Source organism: Squalius cephalus, assembly GCF_949319135.1.
Source record: "Squalius cephalus genome assembly, chromosome: 5".
NCBI lineage: Eukaryota > Metazoa > Chordata > Actinopteri > Cypriniformes > Leuciscidae > Squalius > Squalius cephalus.
In genome coordinates, this window is record NC_137126.1 from 16,289,205 (window position 1) to 16,308,573 (window position 19,369).

General features: G+C 36.8%; 1 protein-coding gene across 1 annotated transcript; it reads right to left on the minus strand.

The window, feature by feature from the left end:
- Positions 1 to 1,475: 1,475 nt before the first annotated feature.
- Positions 1,476 to 19,369, minus strand: adora2b (adenosine A2b receptor). Its single transcript, XM_079872853.1, has 3 exons — positions 19,224 to 19,369; positions 18,567 to 19,028; positions 1,476 to 2,797 (listed from the first exon to the last, which is right to left on the minus strand). The coding sequence occupies exons 2-3, from the start codon at positions 18,884 to 18,886 to the stop codon at positions 2,068 to 2,070; spliced, it is 1,050 nt and encodes a 349-aa protein (XP_079728979.1). The 5' UTR covers positions 18,887 to 19,028; positions 19,224 to 19,369; the 3' UTR covers positions 1,476 to 2,067.

The window sequence follows — 19,369 nt, forward strand, 5'->3', positions numbered from 1 at the left end:
CTCCAGGTCAGCTACTGTTGTTTCAGTCTGGGTAGTTTGTCACAGTCAGACATTCAATAACAAATGTGTTCCTAAGGGCTGTGACACATTAGACAGACAACAGAAACATGGACATTCACATCTGGGGACACTAATGTAACTGAGCTCCAAATGTCTGAGATCACAGTGAAAATCTGGGATTCAAATCTAATTTTAAGGTTCTAAAATAATTTTTTTGTTTTTTTCTCAAGCTCCAAAAATGGCTCGTTTGGATATTGTGAGATTTTAGACGTCACACGAGCAAATCTATTTGCATATGCCTACCTCCAGAGCAAGACATCAATGAATAGTTTGCACCACCCACTGGCATTCAGTGGTTTAACGGCTGACACTTGCCTACAAGCGTCGCATCAAAAGCAAATAAAAGCTTATTTGTATACAGTATACAGATGCCTGTTCACTTTCTGACGTACTCCACGCACAGTCTGCAGTCAAGAGAACAAATGAAAGAGTAAACGGAAACATAAAGGAACGATTGTTTTGACACGTCCTGTTCAAACAGCTCATTGTGTAGAGACTTCAGAAGGATACCAGCATCAGGAACGAGTGGATGGTTTATTTTTAATGGCATTGTGGATCGCGTCGGAGGATTATAAGCTTGTTCTGAGAATTTGACTGCATATTATTTTGTAAATGAGGCACAATGTAACAAAGAGCTTGCAAAGAAACTTTTGTTGAAGCAGTCAGCTGTATTGCCTTGGCGGACAGTATACAAATGGCTGAGGGTGGAAATATGCTAATACGGGACACTCCGTCAGTGGTCGTGGGCGGAGCATGAGCAATATGACATCATTTTGCTCAGAAAATCCAAACGGCTTGATTATTGAGACTGTTTAGGCTTTTTGAAGATTAAAAGGAAAGGAAGTGAATGGATTTTTTTCATTGTATGGTGGTTGTCCACACACCGCAAAGACACATTTATATGCAAACACCATATAAAAGTGAATTTTGCATCCGATGACCCCTTTAAAGGAGCCGCCCTTAAAAACGGGTCATTTTCAGTAGTTGTCTCAGATTTTTGGACCCCACTGTGTAGATGTTAGAAAGTAAGAGAGCATAATGTTCATGAAGTAACAGGGCCTCCTTCAAAGTTACATTTATTTTAAATAATATTTATTAGTTTTTATATTATAAAATAAAATTACAAAAATTCAGATTAAGATAATTTGACACTTTTTGTCTTGTAATGCAATACATTTTGAGGTGTGCCTGTCCAAATACTATTGAGGTCACTGTTACAGTATGTGGTATTGAGATTTCTGAGGGAGTCATTTTGGTTTCAGATATGAAATTGAATTTAACTGAGCTGTGAATTGACCAGTACTGCTAAAGTGTAACTCCTTGAAAAACGTGCCTTTTAAATAATGAAAAGTCTAAAAGTGTGGTCATTTTTCATCATTGTCTGTGTACATGGTTTTATGATGGATTTTCTTTCTGATATGGGTTCATAAATTTGCCTTTACCCCATGTATATACAGATGGAGGAGCAGTCTAGTCTCAATCATTTAAAAAAAAGAAAAGAAAAAGAAAAGTCCCAATACATTCAAGCACTCAGAAACGGTTTCTTTGTGTGCCCTGTTCCACAGTGGTGTATTCAGCTGATGTGCCTTATAATTTCAGATTGATCCTGTGGGCTGTTATACAGACGCAAGATCATTGAAGATTGAACTAAAGCTGCCCAAGATTACTGTTTTATTGTTCTACAGGATCTTCATTTAGGTTTCTCATATATGTGGTTCAGGTCATTGTTCAGCATTTCCAGAGACACACTGACAGCTCTTAGCTTTCATTCCTGTGTTAATAGAAACACTTAGCTTGACCTAAGGCCGCTGCTCAAGTTTGTTAGTGCTTGGAAATGCAATCTATAAATATTTCCACAGATTTGTAGTGATTGAGTTTTTTTTTCAAGCGTGTCCCCAATGCTAAAGGTCTTCATGAATAGTGGGCCACGCTAGACATCATGATTATGACTATGTTTGGAGTTAATTGGCCTGTAAACATTTCTCTCAAACATTTTGACAAAGACTTCTATAGCAGAGGGTCAATGGTCATTGTAATCTGGTCTCTGTGAATGCTGCTTCCAGTGGAGCTGCGATACAACTCGTCCCGTCGACAAAGGAAATGGCGGTTCAGAATCTTCCTAAAAGTGAATCTGAACTCTTGAATACGGTAGGCATAGATAATGGGATTGACGGCGGAGTTGGCGTGCGAGAGGATGATGGCAGTGTTCATGATGAAACTGGGTTTCTCCAGCTTGCTGTAGAAGAGAGTGAGGCAGTTCAAGATGTGCACAGGCAGCCAACAGAGAGCGAACAGGCCCACGATGATGGAGAGCGATTTAGCGGCACGAATCTCCCGTTGCAGCAGGCCATGGTGGTGATTCTCGCCATTACTCACGCTGCATTTGAGCTCGATCTGATGTAGCTGTTTACGTGCTACTGTGAAGATCTTAATGTAAATGCCCAGCATGATAAGCAGAGGCGGCAGCACACAACCAAAGAAGTTGAAGTACACCATGTAGCTCATGTCCACCACGTTCTCGAAGAAGCACTCGAGGCAGCAGCTTTGCAAGAAGCCTGTTTCCATGTCAGCAGCATCACTGCTGTTGCCAGTCTGTATAGAGCAACTTTCGTTTTTGGAGCAGGACAAGTCTTTACGGTTCCAGCCCACAAATGGGATGAGTCCGATGATAAAGGATAAGATCCATAAAATGGCAATGATCTCTCTTGCCCTTTTCCCTGTGACAAGCTCCTTATACCTGTACAGAGAAACAAAGATGAACGAATAAAGACTTAGCAAATTTTGGCTAAACATTTGGCTTGTGGTTGAGTTTGTTATATTGTACTGGGGTCCAAAAGTCTGAGAATACTAGTACTAGTAAAAATGCTTCTATTTTGCATTTAAGTGCATTAGTAAAATAAATACAAAATAGGGATAATATAAACCAAATGATGTTTTAATGCATTAGAACATCTGACCATCTGTACAAAAGAGCCGCATGATCAGTGTCACAAATTCACTTATTTGATTAGTGACCTAGAAATATTGCAGAATATTAATTATTTCTTCTTTGTTTTAGGCCACATTTCTTTTTTATAAAATCCTAAAACTTTTAAGGCTTAAAACAAATTCCCAGATTCCCTATAATTTTGGATCCCACTGTATATACATTCATTTAATAAAATACCAAAATCTTAAAGGAGAACTCCGGTCAATTTTAACATTGAGCTCATTTTTTTGTACATTTGGAGTGCTGTCAATACAGAGAACAACGACAAAAATCAGTGTTGCCTACACCGTGTTATCCTCTTTTTAAAATTTGCACCCTGTTGACTTCAATGGGGCAAGTTTTAAACCTGCTTTTAGCCTCTTAACATCCTTGATGTGTCATTACAAGTGCACAGGTCATGTGAGTGATTCCTTCGGAGTGAACGCGGGTCAATCTGACTGCAGTAGATGTGAAAGATATGAATAAAAATGATATTTATTTAGCCAGCGCTCATACCTGTATTTACATCCTGTTTTCGGTCAAAGTCCATAGTAATCGATTGTCGAGTTCACGCGCATTGGTTTAGTACCTGTGTGAACTTTGATTTGTAGTGGATGTATGAAGTCAGATCCCAAAAAAGTAATTGCAAAAAAAAAAAAAAAAAAGACTCAGAAAAGGAAGTTAGTTCTGATAAAAAGCTTGTGAAGCATTTGTTTGTAGCCAGTAGCATTATATTTTGTCTATAGTGTAATGACATTCATGATTGTTTAAGTGTGACTTGAATGTCCAACTACTCCTGTATTTGTATAGATATAGTAAATTTGAGAGGCCGAGAGAGAGAAAAGAGCTTAACATAAACACTAAAGTGACTGATGGCTTCAGTTCACTTGGAGGCGCTTCATCAGGTATCCTCAGGCAGCTCTGATTCTGCTTCTACTTCTACTGATGGACTAAATGAGTAATACACGAGGTGCATTATTCATCGCACCCACCACCATAACCTTTCTCTGAGAGACCTGGACTGCCACAGCTGTCAGTGGTGCTGCCTCAGTGACAGATAGAGAGGGGGTTGGGAAAGCACCGATAAAACAATTTTGCCTGCAGATAACTACATTATCTTGCACAAGCATTACTGTTACTGTTCCATACATTTAGGGCAGTGTTGTTATTCTTAACTAAAACTATTAGGCTAAAAATAGTTTTTGGTAACCAAAATAAAATATAAATATTAGACGAAAAACTTAAAAACCCAAAGTGAAAATTAGAAAGGAGTTGAAATTGCAGTACTAAAATTACTAAACCTGAAAAATAAAGCTGTTCAGAAATATTAACAACAACAAAAAACAATGATAAAAGTACATAAAATGACTAATACTAAAACTGAAGAAATAAAAACTGAATATATATATATATATATATATATATATATATATATATATATATATATATACACACACACACACAAATATTAATTAAAAATACTACAATAACACTGGCTTATTGATTTAAACACACCTCTTACTAATCAAACTTTGATGCATAACTTGTCCTCCAGCATGTGTGCCATATTAAACTGTTATGTACTCAATACTCAAAAAAAAAAAAAAAAAATGCAGCCAAGCAACTGGACTAATGATTTTCATTTGGGAGATAGAACAGTTTAAAAAAAAATCTTAGACTAAGGTGGAGTCATTTACAGACAAGAACATCATGACAGTGTTGGTGGGGGGTTGGTGTTTTGACTTGGGCTAGTTGTCACCTTTATTTATATAGCGCTTTATACAACACAGATTGTTTCAAAGCAGCTTTACAGTGATAACAGGAAAATTAATCAATAATGCAAACAGAGTTAATTTCAGCTATACAGCAACTTTAAAAGAAAACAGTGTGATGGTTCAGCTGAAGTCAGTAAACACCTAGCACCCAAAACACCCTAAAAGCGCACTGTGACCACCTTAGCAATTCCTACATGCATCATGGGAAATGGGAAGCTTAGGAATAACACAGTCACCCATGTCAGCATCATGGCTTAATGTGTAGTGCTTGGCTTTTTTGTAGTACATAATTTAAACCATACTATCTAAAATCTTTGTTTGTTTCAGATTCAAGAATACATGATGTAATTGCATTTAGCTCCAAGAGCACAGTCTCCTTTTGTTAGACACTTCTTTCAGCTTTAACACTTTTTTCTATCTCTCAGTGCCAGCTTCCCTTTACTCTAGGGCACATGAATGGAGGGAAAAGTGGATTAGTTGTGGCATGACAACAACCCGCTGGCATCCCAATCAACCTCTCTCTCTTTCACCCCTTCATTCTATTCCGCACACAAATCCCTCCTCTAACCCTTCCGTTCTTCAGCTGCCTCTCTTCCGCTTTAAACCAAAGATCTCTGCCAACAGGCTCTAGTGTAAGTGAAAACAGTTTACACAATGGCACTAAAGGGAGAAGGTCTCAGCCGCTTTGCTCTTAACAATGTGAGCAGGTGCATTAAAAGAATACTTAGCCCCAAAAACAGATTATGTTGCCAAAGAAAAAAGGCCAGCAGCATTCCAAACTCCAAATAATTTTGATTCCAAACACTCTGTAATTAATGATCATTGGTTAAGGGCATTGTCCTAAATAAACCAATTTTTTTTTTCACACAAAAAAAACAAACAATACATTGACCCGTTCATCAACCCACTTTGCTGTAATGGTTCACTTTGCTGTAACTTATTTATGACCAATCAAATTTTTTAGGGTCATTGAATGCTAAATAAGAACATTAAATGGATAGATAGTTCATCCAAAAAAATGTATCCAAAAAAAATAGCAAAAAATCACCCTCATGTTGTTCCAAACCTGTATGACTTATATATATATATATATATTGTATATCTACCTCTACCTCTCTCTCTCTCTATATATATATACATATATATATATATATATATAGAATAGAATATATATAATATATATATAGAATATATATAGAATAGAATAGAATAGAATGAGGCATTTATATATATATATATAGAGAGAGAGAGAGAGAGAGGTAGATTATGACAGAATGCAGAACGTTCATTTTTGGGTGAAATAACCCTTTAAAGAGAAGCAAGTAAAACAAAACAAAAAACACACACAGAAGCATCTGGCTGTATTAAAAACACATTGTATGATGTGTGAACACATACCACTGAAAGTCCTGCCATTAACCACCTCTTCTTATGTTGAAACCAGTTAAAACCAATGACTCAGAGGAAAAAGATGCTCCTAACTGATTCAAGCCTACGCTTACATTTATATAATAGCAGCCTACTGTTTTAGGAAACTTGAACACTATTTAAATCCTTCAGCCAGAGGACATGCAGCTAAACAGTCAGCACTGAGATTATGTGTTTATACGCAGGAAAAGAGATGGAGAGAGACAGACAGATGAGAGCGGAGAATGTGTGCGTGAGAGAAAGACGTGGTGGTCCAGTCTGGTGAATGAAAACCGAAGTGGGAATACTGTTTGGCAGCACTGTGAGGAAACTTGGTTCCTCTTGGATCATCTACTAACAGCGATCATGCCAAAAGCCTGTATTTCCAGTAACTACGGCATAACTAGAAACATACGTTCATCTTGCCCATTAAACAGTGAGAGTCTAACAGTGAGATGACCACCCAGGATCTGAGATGATTTGGAGTGCTCTGAAAGGCTTTCATTAAAGTCACCTACTATAAGCATTTCCTTATTTTACACCAGGGGCGCCGCTAGACCCTTTTACTAGGGCACGAGCCCTAGTAAAGTTACCTGATAAATCATTGTCTAATGAGATAGGTAATAGTAGATATATGTGTCTGAAAATAGGCTTTCCTATTTCATAGTTTGAAATATTTAAAACTTGAAGGCTGATCACCAGCTTATACCCAAAAATCCTCTTCAATTATACGCCTTTGCCCGCCCACTCGCTGTGCTCCTCCTCCCCTTTTCCTTGTGGAATCCTCGACTGTCAGTCAGACGATTATTCATAATATGACGTTGTAGCTGAGGAAAGGTAAGTGCTTATCACTGTGATGATGAGTACCATGTGAATTTGTATTATTTAGTTTAATGAGGACATTGCGTTGTCCATATCTAATTTACTTTAGCTTGTCAAAGGGATAGTTCACCCAAAAATGAAAATTAATTAATTTCTCATCCACGTCTTCCAAACCCATAAGACTTTCATTCATCTTCGGAAAAAAATTACAATATTTTTGATGAAATCTGAGAGCTTCCTGTACTCTCCATTGACAGCTACACAACTACCACTTTGACACTTCAAAGAGATCGCAAAACTAATCCATATGAATTGAGCGGTTTAGTCCAAATTTTCTGAAGAGACTCAATCACTTTTTAGGATGAACAGATTGAATTTAGGCTTTTATTCACATATAAACATCCATCAACTCACACATCAGATGTGGTAAACGGAAGCTCAAGCATGTTCGCTTGACAGGCAAGAACCAATGAGGTTCCAATGTGTTACGCAGCACGTGTAAACTTAAGCAAGAACCAATGAGGATCATTCTCGTGTTACGCAGCACGTTTGAGCTTCAGCAAGAACCAATGAGGTTCGTTCTCATGTGTTACACAGCACGTTTGAGCTTCTGCAAGAACCAATGAGGTTCATTCTCATGTGTTACGCAGCACGTTTAAACTTCAGCAAGAACCCATCAGGTTTGTTCTCATGTGTTACGCAGCATGTTTGAGCTTCAGCAAGAACCAATGAGGTTCATTCTCATGTGTTACGCAGCACGTTTAAGCTTCAGCAAGAACCAATGAGGTTTATTCTCATTTGTGTTATGCAGCATGTTTGAGCTTCAGCAAGAATCAATGAGGTTTATTCTTATGTGTTACGCAGCACATTTGAGCTTCAGCAAGAACCAATGAGGTTCATTCTCATGTGTTACGCAGCACGTTTAAACTTCAGCAAGAACCCATCAGGTTTGTTCTCATGTGTTACGCAGCATGTTTGAGCTTCAGCAAGAACCAATGAGGTTCATTCTCATGTGTTACGCAGCACGTTTAAGCTTCAGCAAGAACCAATGAGGTTTATTCTCATTTGTGTTACGCAGCACGTTTAAACTTCAGCAAGAACCAATCAGGTTTGTTGTCATGTGTTACGCAGCATGTTTGAGCTTCAGCAAGAACCAATGAGGTTCATTCTCATGTGTTACGCAGCACATTTAAGCTTCAGCAAGAACCAATGAGGTTTATTCTCATTTGTGTTATGCAGCATGTTTGAGCTTCAGCAAGAATCAATGAGGTTTATTCTTATGTGTTACGTGGCACATTTAAACTGCAGCAAGAACCAATGAGGTTCGTTCTCATGTGTTACACAGCATGTTTGAGCTTCTGCAAGAACCAATGAGGTTTATTCTCATGTGTTACGCAGCACGTTTGAGCATCCACAAAAGTTTGTTCTCGTTCGTCAAGCAGGTTCGGTTGAACTTTTGTTTATGTCCGCTGATGTTTAAATGTGATTAAAAGCCTACATTAAATCTGTTCATATAATGAGATTGTGTCTCTTCAGAAAATTTGCACTTAAAGGTACAATATGTACATTTTTTGTAATAAAATTCAAAAACCACTTTCACAGTGTGATATATTTCATGCAGTTGTGTACTTACAGTACACTATCTCAAAAGTTTCCAAGGATTTGTAAATCCAGAGAAATTCCAGTTTTTAATAATGGCTCGTCCCTGGTCATTGTCACACAGGCACGTGCACACATAGACATCAAAGGGGGCTTGAGCACCTGCCCTTTTTACTCCTGGAGAGAAAGTGTCCTTTTTTCTGCGGTGCTTTTTTTTTTTTTTTTTGTGAAAAATATATAATTTCTGTTTGCGCACAGCTTCCCTGTCAAACAAATATATTTATTGAAGAATAGTATAAATATCAGGTCAGGAGTTCTGAAGCGCTCCCTCTCCCTCTCCCCCGATTGTTAAACCGATTGTATTGCTTCCGCTAAAGAAAATAGTCCGCTCCGTCTCTACGGTTAGAATCCTATGAGTCCATAGCAACGCTCTGTTTTTCATGGCAACGGTCTGTTATACTCCGCACAGCGGTCTCGTCAGTTATCAAGAAATAACAGACCGCATTCTACATTAGAATTCAACCAAGCCATGTAATAAAATAAGTTAATAAAATAATAGTCGGGGAGCCAAAGTCTCAAAAATGGGTTGAACCTGACATGGTCTGCCATACTTTTTATTTGTGTTTTTTCTGTTAACTTTGACCCTAAGAACCAATAATTGGAGGGTCTGCTCTGCCGGAAATATCGCGAAAAAGAATTGTGGCCATTTTAGTGTATGCACCCTTTATTTTTTATCAGAAAAATGTGAAAAATGATTTTTTCCCTCAAATCCTCAGTGGGTTTGGTAGGCTGTCAATAAATGCATTCCAGATACACAGAACACATGTGCTGACAACATCCACTGAAAAAATAACTCTTAAAACACATTTCTACATGATTTTGTATCAAATTAATGCAAAAAAATAGGCGTTTTCTCACTTTTTTCCAATATTTTCATTTTTACTTCATTGGCAATCAACTATTCCCCCAAGTTATGACATCAGTCAATATGTCATTCTTTTCACCTAACAGTATACTCATTCCACAGAAAAAATCATAAAAATCCAACCAAAATCAATGGATCTGTGATGATTTCACTAATAGTTGATCAGCAGGCTCAGAACCGCAATAGAATTGTAGGCTACTCTCAAAATTCCGAAAGACATACACTGTATAGTCCATGAGCCAGGGGGGTTGATCGGTATCATCGGGGGGAAAAATGCTATCATTGTTTTTTGGCAAGGTATACACCCCTAGTATTAGAAAAATCACGATAGCAGTGCAGGGGTGGTAGCGAAATCACTTTTTTCAGCTCATGAAGTTACTAACCTCCTAAGATAAATTCCGTTTTTGAAATCTGGGCCCGTATCCCTAAAGAATTTTTGTGCAAAAAGTGGCTCCTAGCGGCCAAATTCTAAGAAAATTCTCAGAGTCATGACGTTTTCTTAGAATTTCCCCTAAAAGTGACACGAAAATCCCAGTTAATATAAAAGCTATTCCTCAAGATTCCTAGCGCTTAAAAGGGCTCCTAAGGCGAGATCTGCTAAGAGCAGGGAAGAGGACTTTTAGTGGCTTAGGAGTTCCCCTAAGCAGCTGCACAAAATGGCCAACAGAGGAGGCAGGAGAGATGTCCTGCAAACACTGGATATAGGATATTTGTTAACAAGCCTTCATAAATAGACCAGCCAGCAATCACAGACATTGATAAAAGCTGAGCCGTGTTACCCTCGCTAAGACCACACTGAGTTGTAACGTTGCAATTTCTACTTCATTAAGGACAGCCCCTTGAGATAGGCCATCTTGTTTTCAATGGGGTCCATATGGGAGTGAAAGTACAAAATATGCCAGCTAGGATATTAATATGAGCAAATAAGACACGAATCATTATTTGAACAGGGTGTAATGAGCTTAAGTTTTCACATATTTTAGATTCTAATGTTAGGCTATAACCCCTACAGCTTACTATTCATTTTCCAGATATTTTCTTGAATGTGAAATATTATTTACAATTACAGTCTGCATAAGATTAGAGTGTATAATTATGTTTATTGATTTGAGGGTACATCCTTTGCTCATTATCACCAAAAGTTCATTTTCATCAAACTTGTAGGATCAACCAATCAAGGCTTTTGAAATGATGACTCATACCTAGCAACGGGGTCAACCACACCTCCTCACTAAGATAGGATTTTCCATCCATTCCTTGCTCAGAGTTCACTGAAAATGTTCTGGAATCACTTCTAAGCTAAAACTCCTGGCAAGGAATTTTTAGGTTAAGTTAGGAGCTCTCTGAGAGGATTCTCAGAATCTTTAGGGATACGGGCCCTGTTGTATATCTGGTTTAGGCTCATGCTAGGGATAATGTCAATATTCTATAATATGGTGCTTGGTATCGTTGGAAAGGGGACCTTTTAGGCTTTCATTTAAGCCCAGTACTGAATCTGTCTGACAAACACAGAGGTCACATGACTTCTTTAAACCAGAAATAACACACATTTTTTCACAATTTCCGCCTAAACTGTATGCTTTCTTTTATCCCTGTGGCATGAAAGAACACCACGGACACAAAACTCAACAACTTCAATACTCAAGGCACTCTGATGACTCAGAAAATATAATATACCCATACTATTTATTTGTGAGAGCCTTAAATTAGACTTGTGCAGCCAGCACAAGTCTTCAAAATAGAATAGAGCCAATAGAATGGACAAATAGAATACCCTAGTCCAGGGCCAAATGGCCTATTTATTCATGTACAGTTGTAATAAAAAGTAATTGTTTCAATGGTGTTGTCCACATGACACTTGTAATTGGTTTAACAAAATGTTTCTATCATGTATTTTGATATTCACCCACTTTCAGTTAGAATGTCAGAAAGTAGCACGATGGATTTTGTTGATGGATTTTGACAGTTTGACGAGGTTTTGTCAGTTTTGTGAAAAGATTGTTGGTTCAGTTGACTGGTTATAACAACACTACCAACTATGCCATCTTCAATCAACTTCCATTGAGTTCCAGGGGTATTAAATGTAAGTACAAAATACTTTTTCTCTTGTGCTTGTGAATTGGTGGGGAATAGTAGCAGTAACTAATGAAAGCTTGGTGTTTTTCAAACTTAGTATACTTCTTTTAAACTTAAAATAATAAAATATACTTTCAGTCTACATTTTATGTACTTCTCAGAAATATACTTAAAATTACACTTCAGTGTACTTGATTTATACTGAGAGAAAAGTCCAGGGCCTGTATTCATAAAGATTCTAAGAATCCTCTCAGAAAACTCTTAATTTAGCTTAAAAACTTTTACATAGGAGTCTTAGCTTAAGAGCGATTCGGGGCCGATCTGAGAGCAACTCTGAGCAAGGAAAAGACAAAAACTTTCATCTTAGTGAGGAGGCGGGGCTGACCCCGTTGCTATGTATGACACAATCTTTTGAAGACTGTGATTGGCTGGTTGTCCAAGAAGGAAAAAAAGAGTGATTTTAAGTATAGGGTCTATTCTAAGCCTTCACTTTGAAATTACATGCGACTGTGTACATTACACACTGCTGCATTGTTGCATTTTCCCAGTTGCCAAATATCGTAATGTAGTGATTACTTTCATTTCTGCGCTGTGTCGGAGATGTTAGCGTGTCTCTAAGATCATTCACAAATATGATCCCTGCATGATCTAATCTATAGCGTCTTATTAACTCACTGTAATCCATTGTCTGCAACACATTTCTTCTCCTTCGTCTTTCTGCCATGTTCTCCTCTGCTAAAGAAACTCTTCAGCCTCTGAAAAGTCCTCGTCCGTACTCCTAACAATTTTGACCTTAAGACCTCTTTTAAGGGTTAAGATGCTTTCTGAATTACTTTTTTCTTTACTGGGATTTTTCTTTAATTTTAAGAGTAAACGCCCACATTTCTAAGAATTTTCTTAGAATTTTGTCACTAGGAGCTACTCTTTGCATTGAGATTCTTTATGAATACGGGCCCAGGTATATTTGGCCTGTACTTGAACTCAATCTTTTGATCCAGATATACTTAAAAGAATAATTAAGAATTCAAAGTATACTTGTCTTGTAGTTGTGTTAACTCTTTTGATTGAGTAGTCAATTAAATATACTGCTACTATTCCCCACCAATTCACAAGCACAAGAGAAAAAGTATTTTGTACTTACATTTAATACCCCTGGAACTCAATGGAAGTTGATTGAAGATGGCATAGTTGGTAGTGTTGTTATAACCAGTCAACTGAACCAACAATCTTTTCACAAAACTGACAAAACCTCGTCAAACTGTCAAAATCCATCAACAAAATCCATCGTGCTACTTTCTGACATTCTAACTGAAAGTGGGTGAATATCAAAATACATGATAGAAACATTTTGTTAAACCAATTACAAGTGTCATGTGGACAACACTATTGAAACAATTACTTTTTATTACAACTGTACATGAATAAATAGGCCATTTGGCCCTGGACTAGGGTATTCTATTTGTCCATTCTATTAGCTCTATTCTATTTTGAAGACTTGTGCTGGCTGCACAAGTCTAATTTAAGGCTCTCACAAATAAATAGTATGGGTATATTATACATTTTCTGAGTCATCAGAGTGCCTTGAGTATTGAAGTTGTTGAGTTTTGTGTCCGTGGTGTTCTTTCATGCCACAGGGATAAAAGAAAGCATACAGTTTAGGCGGAAATTGTGAAAAAATGTGTGTTATTTCTGGTTTAAAGAAGTCATGTGACCTCTGTGTTTGTCAGACAGATTCAGTACTGGGCTTAAATGAAAGCCTAAAAGGTCCCCTTTCCAACGATACCAAGCACCATATTATAGAATATTGACATTATCCCTAGCATGAGCCTAAACCAGATATACACCAGATTTCAAAAACGGAATTTATCTTAGGAGGTTAGTAACTTCATGAGCTGAAAAAAGTGATTTCGCTACAACCCCTGCACTGCTATCGTGATTTTTCTAATACTAGGGGTGTATACCTTGCCAAAAAACAATGATAGCATTTTTCCCCCCGATGATACCGATCAACCCCCCTGGCTCATGGACTATACAGTGTATGTCTTTCGGAATTTTGAGAGTAGCCTACAATTCTATTGCGGTTCTGAGCCTGCTGATCAACTATTAGTGAAATCATCACAGATCCATTGATTTTGGTTGGATTTTTATGATTTTTTCTGTGGAATGAGTATACTGTTAGGTGAAAAGAATGACATATTGACTGATGTCATAACTTGGGGGAATAGTTGATTGCCAATGAAGTAAAGATGAAAATATTGGAAAAAAGTGAGAAAACGCCTAATTTTTTTTGCATTAATTTGATACAAAATCATGTAGAAATGTGTTTTAAGAGTTATTTTTTCAGTGGATGTTGTCAGCACATGTGTTCTGTGTATCTGGAATGCATTTATTGACAGCCTACCAAACCCACTGAGGATTTGAGGAAAAAAATCATTGTTCACATTTTTCTGATAAAAAATAAAGGGTGCATACACTAAAATGGCCACAATTTTTTTTCGCGATATTTCCGGCAGAGCAGACCCTCCAATTATTGGTTCTTAGGGTCAATGTTAACAGAAAAAACACAAATAAAAAGTATGGCAGACCATGTCAGGTTCAACCCATTTTATTGAGCTTTTGAGACTTTGGCTCCCCGACTATAAGCATATATCAACACCAGGTGATATGCTTTAGTTATTTTGTTTATCCTATTTACCTGCATTGCCCTGTCGATGCAAATGTGCGCATTTTAACTAGTTGACGCCTAATTTGCATACAGAACGTCCCCAGTAATGACTTACCTCAAGAGTCTTTCCCCCTAAAATTTAGAAATCTAAATTGGTGAATTTAGAAGAAATCTACAGATGCAAACAGATGGAGGATACACTCTAAAAAATGTAGTAAATCTGAGTAACTGCATCTGGTACATTAATAAATAAAACTGAGTCGAAATAAGTTAACATTAAACATTAAAAATAACAATATTTATAAATTAACTTTTTTATTTATGAGTAATTTAACTTTTTTTATTTCCTCTAAACCTTTATAAAATAGTATTCCATACAATCACAAATACATACATGACATTGGCTTTTATTGAATTTTTACTCAATTATTTTGTTAAGTTTAAAGTGTTATGTATTCTGATAACACCAAAATAATTTAAATGATGTAGTGCCTTGTGCAAAAATAAACAAATTATTAGTAAAACACGCCCCTCTGCTTGATGCAGTTATTTAGGTTATTCTAAATATGAAGAGTTCAGATGAAAAAGCCTCTAAGTGCCATCTGAAATTTCCTTCTATAATGATCATTTTTATCAAGCTTGTATGTTTATGTTCACTTATTTCACATTACTGGCAATGAAAATTACCTATTAATTGTCATTTAAGTTAAATTACTGAACTTAAATATACAAGCTTGAAAAAAAAAAAGCTCATTTTAGAAGAAAATTTCAGATGGCACTTAGAGGCTTTTGCATCTGAACTCTTCATATATACTTGAAACTAGTAGCATAGAAAATGTTTTCAAAACATGCACATTGTGGAATGGTTTCCTTTGCTGCTCTATAAACCTAGTGAATACTAAGGAGACCATGGTTTCTGTGTGAACTGATTATTTTGTAGACATCTTTTGAAAATGAAACAATTGCGTGAGTTTGAGGAAGATAAAATTAATTAACTTTTTAATTTTTTTTTTTTTTTAAAAGGAAGTCAGAGTTGCGTTAATATATATATACTTTTTTGTTTAAAAAAAGAAAAAGAATATGTAATTATGAGAAGTGCCCTTTATTTCACTTGAGCCCCTGCCCCTCAAAATGTCTGTGCACGTCCCTGTTGTCACATATCAATGATGTAATATCCGCGCTATCCTCGGTTTCCGCTTGTCGAAACCATAGTTACAATAAATAGAAGCCTCATTAGCGTTTTCAATGGGCCACTATACGTAAGCCGCTAATGAAGAATCTATGTATGCATATCTATGATACAATATCTCGCAAACCTTTATATCTTTAAACCAAAATATCTTGTGTTGTTCAGTCATCATGGTTCCCGATTATAGATTGGCGAGGACATAAAATCCCAAAAAACGTAAACTTAGATCAACTTAGGCAAATAGGCTTTGGGAAAAATGGAGAAATAAAACAAGGATCAATATCGGCGTGGCGTTTTCAGGATGGGGAGAGCTTTGTGACAAACTTAAACTTGATCTGTCCATTGACTCGTGTGTTTTAAAAGACAGGTAAGGAAATATATATTATTTATTGTACACTACAGTTATATTGCACTTTGTTTGTACTTCAGTAACGCTTTTTATCAAGTCTGGTGACCAAGTCTATGGCAGTGAAATTAAGTATGTGTTGCACAAAGATATTTAGCCATTACTTGAAAATACTGTGGGTTTGTTCAAATGTACTTTTAGTACGATTGTTTTAACCGTGTAAAACTGTTCAGCATTAACCCACCAAATCATTTGACAAATAGTCACATATTAGTAACAGGCTAATATAGCATTACATTTCACGTTCCTGGCAGCTAATTCATTATGATGACATTGACATAACATAGTGTGATCAAACGTACAGGTAATACAAAAACTAATTTATTAGCTCATATATAATTTATATGATTCGTGAATTCTATACATCTCTGGATGGTGAAAACGACATCTCCAATAGTTCCACTCTCCTTCATCAAGCTTCATCTTTGTTATTGTTTTGAAAATGCAACCTCTGGCGGCAAAATAATTACATATTGTAGCTTTAACTACTAAATTCATATGGATTAGTTTTACGATCTCTTTATGAACTTTTTGAAGCGCCAAAGTGGTAGTTGCGTAGCTGCAACCAAATAATCCATTAGTAATCCATCGGATTGACGGCTCGGAAAAATTTTGATCGGATTGAAAGGAGTGGTTTATTCCAATCTAATCCAATCGAGAGGACATGTAAACACTTGATCGGATTGAAAACCGAAACTGAAAGGACTCACATGTGCAATGACGTAGAAATAGCGTAATGACGTATGGCGCGTGGAACGAACTGTTCTTCCTGTTGAATAAAGTGTCATAAAAATTTGTTTCCCGTCATTCTAAAATTCTCCTTTTACTCAGCGTCTGTGGAGTGGAGCAGGACAACGTCCCACCAGTCCTTGTTTCGGATTCTCATCCACAGACGATTTTTACATCTTGATAAATATAAGCAGCATGGCACAATGGTTCATAGGCTCATTGTCTCCAAATTATGATCAGAGATGGATATTAAGTCTGCTGTTTAAAACAAATAAAGATTTGTGCAATGTGCGCATGTCAAAAAACCAATTCAAAATCAAATGTCTATAAACAAAGCACAGAAACTATAGTACAGAAAGCTCTCAGATTTCATCAAAAAGATCTTTATTTGTGTTCCAAAGATGAACGAGAGACTTACGGGTTTGGAACGACATAAGGGTTTGTATTAATTACAGAATTTTTATGCTTATTTTATTTTTAAATGCTAGTGAGTTATTTTTTTTTTTTTTTTTTGTCAGGAATTTTAATAACATTAGGTATGATCAAGTGTTGAAAAATGTAAATTTTGTATTGATGAAGTTAATTTGGTTAGATTGAAATTACCATGGTAAAATAGAGTTTTAATGTATAATGCCTGTGTCCCAATGATGATCAAATCTAGAAAAGCCCCGTTCCACACTATCATCCAACACTGTGAATCCAGAGAAACTGCATTACCACAGGACTTAACACAGTGGACACAGTAACACTATGGAAGTGAAACCCAAGGCCTGCAAATTCAATTTCAGTAATTGCTACAGCAATTACATGCACACTTGCTTTGTTTAACAGTCAATATGTAGTTTATTCCTTTCTTTATTCTTTCCAATGATTTCCTAGCCTGGATGCCAGCCGAATTTCCACTTATTCAGAAGAAATAGGACAGCACGAGCAACACTGAGCAGTGTAGAAAGATGTCAAAACGTGAGCTTCAGATTTGACAACATTTACATTTTAGCTAAAAAAAAACCACTGCTTCTTTACCTTGGTCCTTTTACTGCGTGAGACAACAACCATTCAAATAATTATGTGCAATGCAACGATAAGGAACTATTTATTTATTATGTAGAGTATATATTCCTGATTTAATTGTAATTTAGAATTGCCACTTAGATAAGTGGCGATTTGTCTCTTTGTTTTAGAAAAGTCTCTTTGTTGACCTTTTTTTTTATTCTTAATACTAATCGTTAAAGTTTGTTGTCATAGCCCTGTCCTTCATCATCAGGGGCTTCTTCTTTGACAACAAACAACCTTCGTTTCAAACGCCCTCATGAGATTAACAGATTAACACAGATTAAGAAAATCAGACCGATATATCCATTTCAGGAAGCCGAGTTTAGCTTCAGTACTGTGACTGCGTGTGCCATCTTCGTGCTGTCCTGTGTCCTGAAAAGTCGTTCATTGTTTTAATTTTGATAAACTAGATGAACTTTTGCAACGAATTGCAACAGACGCACGAGCATCAAATTGATCCCAGTAGGCTGCTTTATCTCAAAGGTGGTTACTCAATATAACCGCCTTTCAGGAAAGATGATAGTAATTTTTTTGTGTGTTTGAATAAACTAAATAATTGTTACTCGATATAACAGCCTTTTAGGAAAGATGATGGCCATTTTGTTGTGTTTATAAAGATGAATAAACTAAATAATACTAATGAAAAATGTAAAGTACTGCTGAAAATGCCAAATACATTGAAGAACAGATTCATGCCATGCTGTCACGCGCGGAATGTTGTACACGCGCGTGTAAATGCCAAAGCTTCTTTCAAAACAGCTGTTAAACTGTTTAGGTATATATAGGTAAGGATTTTTACCATTGTAATTTAAGAACCAAGAGTCATAAATTGGTAGTAATTAATAATTCAGTGACAATGAAAAGGAAATACTGATAAGCGTCAAACACTCACCTCAGGGGGATTTTTACAGCCAGATATCTGTCGATGGCGACCGCAAGAAGACTAAATATTGAACTTTGAGTCAATACCAGAACAAAACACGCCAGGAAAAGACATCCATAAAAGTCTGAGCGCAGACCAATGCTTATAGTGATGGCAAAAGGGATGGCAAGACAGCCAACCAGAATATCTGCCACGGCTAGTGACACCAGAAAGTAATTGGTGGCGTTCTTGAGAGTGGAGTTGATGGCCACTGCCCAGCACACTAGCACATTACCAGCGATTGACAGTACGGCGATCACCAGCTCTATAGCGATGTACAGAGAATCCATTGCTGCACACTTCACAGAGAAACACCTTTAGACAGTAGGCTAGTTAGGATATCATGAGTCTGTCACTCTGTGGCGCTTGCCCACTGGTAAAAGAACAATAATCCACGGATCTCCAAAGTTTGTGATTTGCCAACACGGCCATCTGTTGGTGTAAAAACAACAACATTATTTGCATTAATTCCCTGAAGAGATTTATTTAAAACCATTAGAGGCAGATAAAGATACATTGTATAATTTCTGACAGATTCCTAGGAAGTTCCCACTGACTAGCAGAAAGTTATTACAGAAATTCACAATAATCTATGGGATTTGGAAGAGGTAGTGTGCAAATACTTACCCTGAAATAATTCAGAGCTGTTTTTATTGATTGACGTTCCTCTTTAAACTGGTTTGCATCTGTGTCTTGTGGTACATGTTGCAGAAGCAGTAGGGAAGTAATGTGACGCACCGTGAGCGCAACACATGGCTTTTCAAGCAGCTCGC

Excerpts from the sequence above, each read along its gene's own strand:
- adora2b (XM_079872853.1), bottom strand. The coding sequence starts at position 18,886 with ATGGATTCTCTGTACATCGCTATAGAGCTGGTGATCGCCGTACTGTCA. Across the intron at positions 2,798-18,566 it reads GCTGTAAAAATCCCCCTGAG|GTATAAGGAGCTTGTCACAG; the intron begins GTGAGTGTTTGA and ends TTCTCTGTACAG.